The sequence below is a fragment of the Mchenga conophoros genome, linkage group LG2 (genome assembly GCF_057382185.1).
Source record: "Mchenga conophoros isolate Kocher_MC1m ecotype Shallow Benthic linkage group LG2, M_conophoros_male_GT1.1, whole genome shotgun sequence".
Lineage (NCBI taxonomy): Eukaryota > Metazoa > Chordata > Actinopteri > Cichliformes > Cichlidae > Mchenga > Mchenga conophoros.
In genome coordinates, this window is record NC_140527.1 from 35,406,072 (window position 1) to 35,417,586 (window position 11,515).

The 11,515-nt window shown below is 39.7% G+C and overlaps 1 protein-coding gene across 7 annotated transcripts in view; it reads left to right on the plus strand.

Moving 5' to 3' along the window:
• The window catches only part of atp11c (ATPase phospholipid transporting 11C (ATP11C blood group)), a 42,613-nt gene extending 31,755 nt beyond the window's left edge, over positions 1-10,858 (plus strand). Inside the window, exons 19-31 of one of the 7 annotated variants that reach the window (XR_014888166.1) lie at positions 681-947; positions 1,111-1,282; positions 1,397-1,499; positions 1,611-1,756; positions 2,559-2,618; positions 3,266-3,393; positions 3,906-4,041; positions 4,128-4,193; positions 4,354-4,457; positions 4,591-4,747; positions 5,842-5,932; positions 6,823-6,931; positions 7,914-7,929. Coding sequence is in view for 6 of the 7 variants with exons in the window: in XM_085243323.1 (XP_085099449.1) it covers positions 681-947; positions 1,111-1,282; positions 1,397-1,499; positions 1,611-1,756; positions 2,559-2,618; positions 3,266-3,393; positions 3,906-4,041; positions 4,128-4,193; positions 4,354-4,457; positions 4,591-4,747; positions 6,823-6,927 (1,444 nt within the window). In the remaining variant the exon portion in view is untranslated. Of the gene's footprint in view, positions 1-680; positions 948-1,110; positions 1,283-1,396; positions 1,500-1,610; positions 1,757-2,558; positions 2,619-3,265; positions 3,394-3,905; positions 4,042-4,127; positions 4,194-4,353; positions 4,458-4,590; positions 4,748-5,841; positions 5,933-6,822; positions 6,932-7,913 lie in introns of all 7 variants that reach the window. The other 6 variants (XM_085243352.1, XM_085243323.1, XM_085243343.1 and 3 more) reach the window with 6 other exon arrangements.
• The last annotated feature ends 657 nt before the right edge of the window (positions 10,859-11,515 follow it).

Genomic DNA, 11,515 nt, shown 5'->3' on the forward strand with positions numbered 1-11,515 from the left:
GACGTAGTTTTTCGTGTTGAAACCTGCTGAATATCCTTAAATCCACATACTTGTGCTGTTCTTGCCCCTTAATAAACATCAGTGCCAAAAGGAAGAGGAGTGAGTGCAAAAGCACAAAAAGGAGTGCAAAAGCCTGTGATGAGCATATCACCAAGCCTTGTCTGGACTTGCTCTTTGTTATGTTGCTGCAATGAGTTAATTCCTCCCTTTGGGGATGTTTTAAATGTCATCAACTGTCACTTTTTTCACCATGTATGACTTTGGCTTTCTATTTTCATCTGATTAGTTTGATATCAGCTAAAAGCCCTTCTTTTTAGAGCGTTTTAATTTAAGCTCACACTGCCATCTTGTGGTTAAGTTGTGACCTACAATCAAAGATTCCAGCTTTTAAAAATAGACTGCATAAATTGCAAAAGTTTAGGTCTAAAACACATGCATTGCCTATAACAAAGGAAGTAAACATATTCCTGAATCACCATTTATTCATCATTTAATACACAAACACTCACACTTTTAAAGGACCACGCCTTCCCAAACCATTATGACATGAAATTTGGTAATTTAGCTTAGCTTTTTTTTGTTTTGGTTTTTTTTAAACACATGTATATAAACTATACATAATTGTAGGCATTCTTGCTGCTAGTAGTCATAATGATCCTTTTCTATTTATTATTCTACAGTCTTCAAGAGGAGGCAGCAGAGACTATGGAGGCTCTGCAGGGAGCAGGTATTAAAGTGTGGGTCTTAACAGGAGACAAGATGGAGACGGCCAAATCCACCTGCTATGCTTGCAGATTGTTCAAGAGGAACACAGAGCTGTTGGAGCTAACAGTGCGTACTCTAGAGTCTCCAGGAAAAAGGCGTGAGGACCGACTGCATGACCTCTTGCTCGAGTACCACAAGAAAACTGTACAGGATGCACCACCAGCAAAGACACATGTTGCCAGGTTGGCACCTTAGATTACAAAAGCCTGTGTGCTATGTACTGACATTATTCTGATTTTTATTTATTTTTTTGGCTTTTTATTAGGGGGTTGTGGGGCAATAGTTTAAAAAAAAAAACAAAAACATTAGTAACAATTAAACTATTTTGTCTACTCTGTATTGCAGGAATTGGTCCAGCCAGGATTATGGTTTTATAGTAGATGGAGCCACTCTGTCGATGGTGCTCAACTCATCCTCTGAAAACAACTTACATGACTATAAGGACCTATTTCTACAGATATGTCAAAACTGCACGTCTGTGCTCTGCTGCCGCATGGCTCCCTTACAAAAGGCACAGGTCAGAACAGTGATTTAATAAGCTGAGAAATAAAACTGAATTGATTTCTTTCACAGTGAAAGATTATTTCTGATTTTATTCAGCTGTTGTGCCTCTGTATCAATCTATCTATAGATAGTTAAAATGGTGAAGAACTCCAAAGGCAGCCCAATCACCCTTTCCATTGGAGATGGAGCCAATGATGTCAGCATGATTTTGGAAGCTCATGTAGGCATTGGTAAGAAATGTGATGATGTGATGCTGAAGCTGATTTAGCCATCTTTAATTACTCTTCTATGTGTAGTGGAGTGCAGAAATGTGTAATTTGTTTTGGGCCTTGGTGTTTCAGGCATTAAGGGGAAAGAGGGTCGACAGGCGGTGAGGAACAGTGATTATGCCATCCCCAAACTGAAGCACCTCAAGAAACTTTTGTTGGGACATGGGCATCTCTACTATGTTCGCATTGCACACCTGGTGCAGTATTTCTTTTATAAGGTAAGTGGAGATTCTGTGTCCAGGAGCACTAGGAGCACCCACTAGAGCCTGACAGATATATTGTTTGACTGATATTAGCTTTTTGCTGATATGTCAGTATCAGCATAACATGACCATAATATGGGTCTCAATGTTTTCCACCAGTTGTAACTTCCCCTTTGTGAAACCACATGTTTGGAATGCTACAAACACAACGATCAGGTGCTCAGAGTGTAAATGACTAATCAGCATCTTGATTTGGAAATAAAACAAGCTAATGTTTAACCTGCATGGTTACATTTTGTCAGATAAAAAAGGTTTGTGATATATGTGGGCATTTCGTGTGCCTGAATGAAAAGAAATATTGACCCATACATTGGATTTGTAAATCAGTAAATACCAGTTTCAATCTTAAAAATCCTATATTGGTCAACATCTAGTACCCACCAAAAGCCATTTGGTATCTTTACACTGGTGCAGTGGTTAGCACTGTCACCTCACAACAAGAAGATTCTGTGTTTGGATCCACTGGCTGACTGGAGTTTGCATGTTCTCCCTGCTTGTGCGTGGCCTCTCACTGTATACATTGGCTTTCCCACAATCTAAATTGGCAGGTGTGAACGTGAGCACGAGTGATTGTCTCTTTTTGTCAGTCTAGCCATAGACCGACAAACTTTAGCTCCACCGCAATCCTGAATCCTTGATAAGCAGAAGGAAATGGATGGATACACACACGCTCATACACATATAGTCTTACATGCGAGACTGATTTTTTTAGGTTGAACTCTGTATGACCCTGTTTTCATTCTCTGTTCGCCTGCAGAATCTTTGCTTCATCTTACCACAGTTTTTGTACCAGTTCTTCTGCGGCTGTTCCCAGCAAGTAAGTATATCTAATTGAGGTTCAAAGACATTCTGAACATGAAAGGAAGTAGTGTTTCCTAAAATCACACCTCTGTGTGCTCCCGATTGCTCAGCTCTTGTCCTCACAATCCCCTTTCCTCACTGTCCCTGGGATGTATGCACTTTGTTATCGTCATACAATATAAATAGGCAAAACTCATGCCGGTCATGTTGTGCCACCACGAATACACCATGACACAATATGGATATTTTGGAATCCTGGTGGCATTTGTTTGTTTTCCTAGTCTTAGAAAAAAAATTAAAATAGGGGAAAAATCTTATGGAAATTCTTTTGAGCACAAGGATTCATTTTATTATTCTTATGACATCTGTCATCCTTTTTAAGATCACCGAGTGATTATATTTTTGTGTGAAAGGTGAAGGTGATTTTCTTTTCTTTTGTTGTTTTTTTTTTTTTTTTTTTTTTGGTTTCCCCATCATGCCACTGGTCTCTGATATAGATCTTTCACAAGCACATGAAAGATGTATATAAGCTTGCTCATGACGTGCTCTGTGCTCAAGTTATGGTTGTGTGTATGAGTTGTGTCCTCTCTGTGATATTAACCCCTCCTCCTCCTTACCAACCCTTCCCTCGTCAACCTTTCCTCCTGCTCCCATCCTCCCCAGCCCCTGTATGATGCGGCCTATCTGACGATGTACAACATCTGCTTCACCTCTATGCCCATCCTGGCTTACAGTCTTTTCGAACAGCATATTTCCATTGAGATGCTCCTGGAAAATGCTACCCTCTACAGGTAAACTGGGATATAAAAGTAGATGTGCTTGTTATGTTCTGTCCTTTCATCAAAAATCCCACAGTAATGGAGATTAGGAGATTCTTTTCTTAGGTTTTAAATCTAGACTTGGAAGGATTTCTGTGTCTGTGCAACACTTCACTATTTAAAGAATTGGTAACACTATCCGGAGACTAATGTGTTTATTTTGAATTTAGGTACAGAATTATATTGTATACTTTTACTATACAATACAATATTGTTACTAAATAAAGTCCTGGTTTGGGTTCAGGCGTAATTTAAAAGTAAAAAAAAGTAAAAATAAATATTTAATGAACAGGTTACAAAGTTCTTCTGGTGAAGTTGAGTTAACTAATTTTGATGGTAGCTCATTTGTATTTACACAGTAACTTTTTTGGCCACCATTAATATGTTATATAATGGTGTTGTCCTTTTGTGTGATAAACAGGAAATGTTACACAAAGACACAGTAAGTAAATAAATTTGTTAATTTTCCTCTTTCAAATCTTTAGACAAATCGGTAAGAATGCCATGTTACGGTGGGGACCATTTCTCTACTGGACATTACTGGGAGTCTTCCACGGCTTGGTCTTCTTCTTTGGTGTTTGGTTTTTGTTCAGCAACCCAGCCCTGCAGGATAATGGCCAGGTTTGATTTAAATCCACTTCTAAACAGGTTTCATATCTACAGTCTCCTAACTACAACTGCTGATTGTTTTATTGTTTTGACTCTAGGCTTTTGGGAACTGGTCATATGGAACGATTGTATTCACCATCCTTGTTTTCACTGTAACACTAAAGGTAAGCTCTACCCCTGTTTATTTTGACATTTATAAAACGTCTATCATTAGAGTGGACATATGAGTTTGAAGTAGATATTTTGTTAGTCATGTCTTTTGCAAAGTTCTTTTATATGTGTTTTAAAAGATCTCTTACTACTTTCTTTTCTCCAACATTCTAGTTGGCTCTGGATACACGGCACTGGACATGGATAAACCACTTTGTGATATGGGGTTCCCTGGCTTTCTATGTGTTTTTCAGCTTCTTCTGGGGAGGAGTAATATGGTTAGAATTCAACTGAGGATTAAAAAAAACAAAAAAACAAATCTTATTGTAGTCATTTTAGTTGGCCTTTTCATTCTAGTCAAACATGTATCTCCTCCAGACAGTATAAACTGAAGTGTCATCTCTCCCCCAGGCCTTTCCTGAGACAGCAACGGTTATACTTTGTGTTTGCCAACATGCTGAGCTCGGTGTCAGCCTGGCTGGTCATCATCGTGCTCATCCTGCTCAGCCTATTGCCAGAAATCCTCTACGTGGTGCTCCGCAAGCCCCGCGGCCCTTACGCTCGACAGGTAGTGCTATAACTCTCTCTCTCTGTCTCCCTCTCTCTTTTCTCCCCCTCTCTTTCTCTCTCTCCCTTCCCTTTATTCGTTCTTTTCTAATTATTATTTTTGCTAATGGTTATTTTTGTTGATGGAGCATATGTTTAATATATTTTAGGTTGAACTGATAGAGGTTTATGAAGTACTGTTCAGGGAAGGATTTAAATCAAGGAATTTTAATGCGATTGCTGATTGTAACATTTGCATGGCTTTGCTAACATAGAGCAATGCAGATCTTTACAGAGCTGTTTGCCTCTCTTCACACTTCCTTTGCTTTGGTGTTAGATCATTGGGAAGAAGATGGTGGGAGGGGTAAATTACATCTGACCTTATTCAGAAGTGGAAAAAAGACGTTTGAAAGCACAAATATCTGATCTATTACAGCCCTCTGCTGGCTATTTAAAGCATGACGTACATTATGCAGGTTTATATTAGGGGGTCGGTTAGCTTGTCATATATTACGTTGCACATGTTTGCCAAAAGCTAAGAGAGTTTTAAGAGATATGTTTAATGAGAGAAGAAAGGGTTTGAAAAGAAACCTAAAAAAACAAGCCAACCACCCCCAAAACATATTTTGTGTACCAAGAGATAATTTTTTTAAGTGTCTGTGCATCTTTAAAATTATGCCTGTTGTTGAATTATTTCTGAAGGCTGTTTTTATTTAACTTCCACCAGAAGTCTGCCAGAGGCATATTTTGTCATTTCAGTGGGCTCTCTAATGTGTTTGCAAGCAGATGGAAATGATTGGTGGTATTCTTGCTCTTTTCTGTGGGTTTTTTGGTATTGTGTCTAGACTTGATTTTTATTCCTTTTTTGGATGGGGGAGAAGTAATAAACTGAATGAGAAGTTTTGCTCATATTTGTGGAGAGCCACATAACTTGCAGATTTGTACAATATTCAGGACTTGCGTACGTATGGTGCACATATTTTTATTTTTTAGGCTCATTTTTCACCTTTCCTACTTTTCCTAACTAGTGCTAATGCTTTGCTCTTTAACACACTCATAAGTATCTCACCCTCTTATTTCCTTCTCTCTTACTTCTCTGGACAATCCTCCCTAAAGATGAAACATCGCCTTCCTTCCTCTGGGACATCCACTATCTTCATGTTGTCACAGACCGCTAGCTCTCACAGCTTCTCATGGAGTGACTGAGGTCTCTTTTTCTTTGTCAGCTTTTATACTTCAGAATTTCTGTGTCTGTGCACCACTTGCCTGCTTCCTACTTCTGTGTCCTTCCTCTCCCACTGTTTCGACTCCTTTCTTCACCTTTAATAACTCAGGCTGCTGTTTTGTAGATTTTAATAGTCCAATTTGCTTGGACAGATTAGGTCAGACATTTCAAATTTCTGATGTACTGTGTCACATATCAGGAATGCTATCCTTGGAAGGCACCATTTTAAACCTTGACTTGAGGGATTTTCTTTTTTGTGACACTGGGAAGAATGGCACGCTGCCATCTCTTCCAGCAGTGTGGAGTAGGACAGGTTGTCCATGCTAAAAACTTGCTGTTAGTCTGCCATGCTTGTCTGCCTAGTTGTATCAGTCAGTGTCTCCTCCCAGCTGCCTTTGCTGCTCCACTGCCTGCTGCCTTCGCATGTCCAGTCAGGTGGCTGCAGCACATCACAGCATCCAAACGTACCTGCATGAGGCCCAAATTCACAACCTCATCCTGGATCCTCAAGCCTGACAGTGTGTGTGTGTGTGTGTGTGTTTGTGTGAGTGTGCGTTTGTATATGTCTTAAGACATACTTATTTTGTGAAATTTGCAAGAATAGTAACCCTATATTATTTGAACCTATTAAAAAGTCGACTAAAGGGCTTCCAAAACGGATCATTCCTAGAAGGGTTGTCTAAAATGGCTCCTGGATTAATTTTCATTGTCTACATGTCTACTTTGAAGTCTTTCTGAATGTATTTAATTGTTCTTTGTTTATATATTTATGTCTGTGTGCAAAAGAGAGCACAAGATGGTGAGAAAGGCAAAGTATGTATGTGATTATCAGCGTAGTGTCGTCACTGGTGTCTCTTGCCTCACCCTTCTAGAAGAAGCTGGTTCAGTCAAGCGCAGGGGGCATCCAGTCACCCCGGTCGTCAGCCAGGCCCCTGCTCATGAGAACCTTTTCAGATGAGTCCAATACTGTCAGTTAAACAGGTACCAGCCAACTTTCAGGCCATTTAAGCCAATCAGTGATTTGCTCCCCCAGTCAACCAGTCCAGCAGCTCTCTCATCTCTAACTTTGAGTTTTAACAAGGAAATCAAAGACGGTAGCATAAAGGCCGCATTTATTTAGACTCTTTGTGTTCTTGTGTGTTGTGTTAGGCTCATATTGGCTGGCTGAAGAGATGCACTTTTCCCATGCCTCTTGTTTTGTTTAATCATTTCTATTAAACTGACCAAATGGTGCACTCACTTGATATGTGAAAGCATCCATTGACCTAATCTTTCAAAAGTTTTTTGTTTTTTTGTTTGTTTTTTTTGTGCAAGCTCGTGCTCCTTTCAGCCTCCCTTTCGATGCCCAGCTTGTATTTACCTTTCTGCATGCGCAGATGTGCTTTCAAATCCAAATTTTTATTTCAGCCTCTCGCATTTTTGGACCTTGTAAGAGTGTCTGTGTGTGAAGTGTCTGTGGTGGTTTCATCCTCTTTACCCAACAGTGTGAAACAGCAGGGCTGGCCTATGATTTTGGCCCCATTTTCTGAAATATATGTGCTGTTTGTAACAATGTGGTTTAATCATTTGTCGTGGTCACGGTCTTCTGTGTGTATATCCAAACCCTAATTGGTCGTGGCTGTCTGCTTACTGTTTTATATGTGAGTGCATTGCATGACTCGGTGCATGATGTGATGTTGGCATAAGCTCTGCCCAAATGCTACTTCATGACAGGGGGTAGACGAAAAAAATACCAAACACAAAAAAATGTAAACACCGCGAATAATGAAAAGCAGCCATTGTGTTGTGATGTTGTGCTAAATATCCTTAGGTGTTTACATTTAGTTTTTGTCCACCCCCTGGATGAAGGACTGAATGTTGCACATATCTGTCACTATTGACCATCGTCTCTGGTTGCGCAATTTTAGAAAGAGACTGTATGACAGCTTGCAGAGTTTAACTCACATTTCTACTTTCCCTGTAGCCATCATTGGAATCCCTCCTACAAACATCAAGGTAAACAAAGAGTCAGCACTAACCTTCTGTATTTGCTTAGTGTCTCTGCTGAGCTTCAGAAATTCAGTAGACTTGGATCAAATCGGGATCATTTCCTTTATTAATTTCTTTTTTAATCTGGTGGAGGAAACCGGTGGCATTGTAGTGACCTTCATGTTGTTAATCACTGCTTATTCATTTGGGGTGTGATTTCAAGGTGTCTCGTCCTTGTCCTCTTGTTGGTATGAACTTATGACGAAGACATCAGGTAACATCTGCTCACCCAATCCTTTTCAGATTGCAGCAGTAATGCCACTATCGTACAAGCATCTAAAGGAGCGCGACTAAAAGGCATCGAGGACTCATAACAGTCACGTCAACCTCATTCAGGGTCCCGTACCAAGGAAGAACGTCTGCCATCTGAAAGGAGGAGATGGAAAAAAATCAGAAGAAACGCGTTCGGTCCTTTGAGAGGGTTTAAAAGGCTTTTGACTTGTGTGTCTCCTTCTCCGTCCTTCGCTGTCCAACCTCAAAAAGCAGCCACCTCTCATGCATGCTTACAGAGCAGTGCTCTACATTCTTTTATACAGTATCTACTTAGACCCCAGGCATGAGTTTTCTTTCTTTTTTTTTTTTTGTACCTTACTATAGAAGCGAATGCATACATGGCTGCCTTGTCAGTAGCTCTATTCATCTGCTGTTTTAACAAGCAGCTGAAATATCCACTTCAAGAATGCTAAATGTGCATGAAAGAAGGCTCAAAAGAACACAACTCCACCAACGTTTAGTCTCTGCATTCTACAAGCTTTTTTAATATATTATCAACAGTTTCAGAGGTTATTCTACTTTAGTGTTATTACACTTTTCAACTGTTAAGTTTTAAATTGTTTCAAATATTTTAGTAAACACACTCCTCAACGGATCCAAATCATTTGGGATGAAAAGTTACTGAATGTGATTTCAGCCCAGCTCAGATCAGCTTAACGACTGTTAAAGTGGTTTTCTGGTTGTAGATGTTTATTTGTATCTAGTAATGCCATTTATATTGAATACTAAGATATGAGGGGTCAGCAGAGGTCATATCAACCCTCAGTCCAAAAACTGCGTGTGTTTATGTAAGGCTAAGAAATGCATTAGAGATTTTAAGGATATTCTGGCAATGAGACATTGCTTGGAGCGTCACCTCCAATATTCCAACCTCAGAGATAGTTCAAGAGAGTCAGATTTGAATGAGAAAGTTAATATATGTACAGTAGTATAGAGATATATTGTTAGCATCTGCTCGAAGCCAAAAACATGAACGCAATGCGATCAGAGTCTGTCCGCACTCACGTGCCCTAAAAGTGATGTTTTGTTGTATGGGTGTGACACAAGTGTAGGGCAAATGCACTGGGTGAGAATAGCCACAAATGCCTGTGTGTAATGTAAACCAGGATTACTTGAAACCTTACTGATGTAGTTCTGTTAGACATTTTCTGCACTATTAAGGAAACTGGTTTCTGCATTGTGTAGATGGTCACCAAGGCACATGAATATATGCCTGAGCGCACACACGCACATATCAGAGAAGAACATTACACGAACAGTAACCACCTTACACATAATGTCACACATGTACTAGAGCCTAAATGAGGTATTTGTATTCTTAGCCATTTACAAGTTTGCTTATTTTGTCTCAGTCAGGCTGAAGTTGGGGATTAAAGAAAACCAGCTTCATCGGAATAGTTAATGCCACTGTGAGACTCTACTCTCTGGAGTGGACCGTTCGGCCCCTTGTTTCTTCCTTTAACTTGTGTGTAGTGCTTCATACATTCCATTTAAACATAATTACATGATTTCAGACACTTTTGATGATGCTTTGGTTTGTTTCTTTTCCCCCCCTTTCTTTTCTTCACAAGTGTATATTGTGTACTTTGCATATTTATTAAGTAAATGTAATTTGACTCACAAATGTTATATTTTTTACTACTTTCAGTTTTAAATTGTGGAGCGTGTTCTGCTTTGTGTCATTTTAGTTGGCCTGTTTTACTACAGCTCTGTTGTGAGACTGTGCCAGTGTCATTAAATAGTCAATTTTATCTACACAAAGGCAGGCAGACCCTCCTCTGTGAAGACATTCAGCATCCCAAAAATTAGCCTCGGACCCAATGCCACTACTTTTTGTCTGGTGGTTTAACTGCAAGTTGAAGTTGAAAGCGATCATTGTTACTGATTATTTATGTTTAGATGCCAATCTGTATAGAATATGTCTTTATGATGATTTTAACTACTGCTTCGCTGATCTCTGCTCAAACATGCTGTGTATTAAATCTCCCTGACTGTAACCTAAATAGCTGTAAAAATAAAATTTAAAAAAATCATCTGCACAATGGCAAATGCAGCTGTTAGGCCTAAGGGACTTTAAGGATTTATATGGAAAGCAGGGGTTTTGTTTTGTTTTTGTTTTGTTTGGTCACCTAAAGACCTGTGCCAGAGATAACTGGATGTAAGATGATTCACAGAAGGGGCTGCCTGCTTTGTTACCAGATATAAACCTTTAAGTTACATATATATGGAAAAAAGAAATGCTATTTTCGAAGCTTAAAATGTGTTCAAATCTAATTTTGCCTGTCTAAATTAAAAGTAAAAAGAATGGATTGTATTTTTAATGCAACCTTTTTCCAGCCACTTTTTTTTATAAAATCAAAATGTTAAAAAAAGAAGAAAAAAAAATAAGCACGAGAGGCTTTGTGGTTGCGGACCCTGTCTGTGAGGGGTGGAGGTGGGCACAGCAGCAGTTCTGCACAGCAGGGACATCTTGCCACCTCCAGCCTTTTGGGTCTCCAGCTTCAACACTCTAAACCTCCAAGCTGAATGTACCTCTTTGAAAAAAAAATTATATTAAAAACCAGATGTTGTTCTTTAATAAAGCAGAATGTTTTGAAGATATACAAACTGCTTTGTGCTGCTTTGCACCACATGTTGTGTCAGCAGGTTTTGTCTGATGGAAGATCTGAATGTGTGTGCCTGAGAGAGGGGGGGGGGGGGCTGAGAGGCTAAGCTGGATCAGCTGAGTGACTGCTCTCCCACTGCTCCATGCATGGCCTCGGATTAAAAAAAACAAAACATTAAATCGCCGTCACTGTATAGGAGAGATTTACATACATGCATATTTACACGTTTTCTGCACTCTGCAGTTGATCTATTCCAGGGAGTTGTGGGCTGAGCTGTGGGGAGTTGGGTTGAGAGAGAGAGACTGCAACAGTATGTACACAATGCCACTCTTTCATATTTGTTCTTCGGTTTGAATGTGATTGTTGTGTATTAAAGGCTGTTTCACAAGGGTCAAACTTGTTGGCTGAGGGTGTGGAAGATTTTAATTTTTTATCAATGGCGCTATTCTCCTCAGTTTGTGCATCTATATTATAGTGACACTGGAGAAATAGGCACATGAGCATGATAGCCAAGCAGCCTAACACTTCAGGCTACTGTTAGTCAGTGACATGCTGAAGGCTTGGTGTGTGTGAGAGAGCAGAAAAGTTGGGAGGGAGTTGGCACTATATCGGGTCCGGACTCTTGAGACCTGCGATGCAGAGCTGACGCATTAATGTT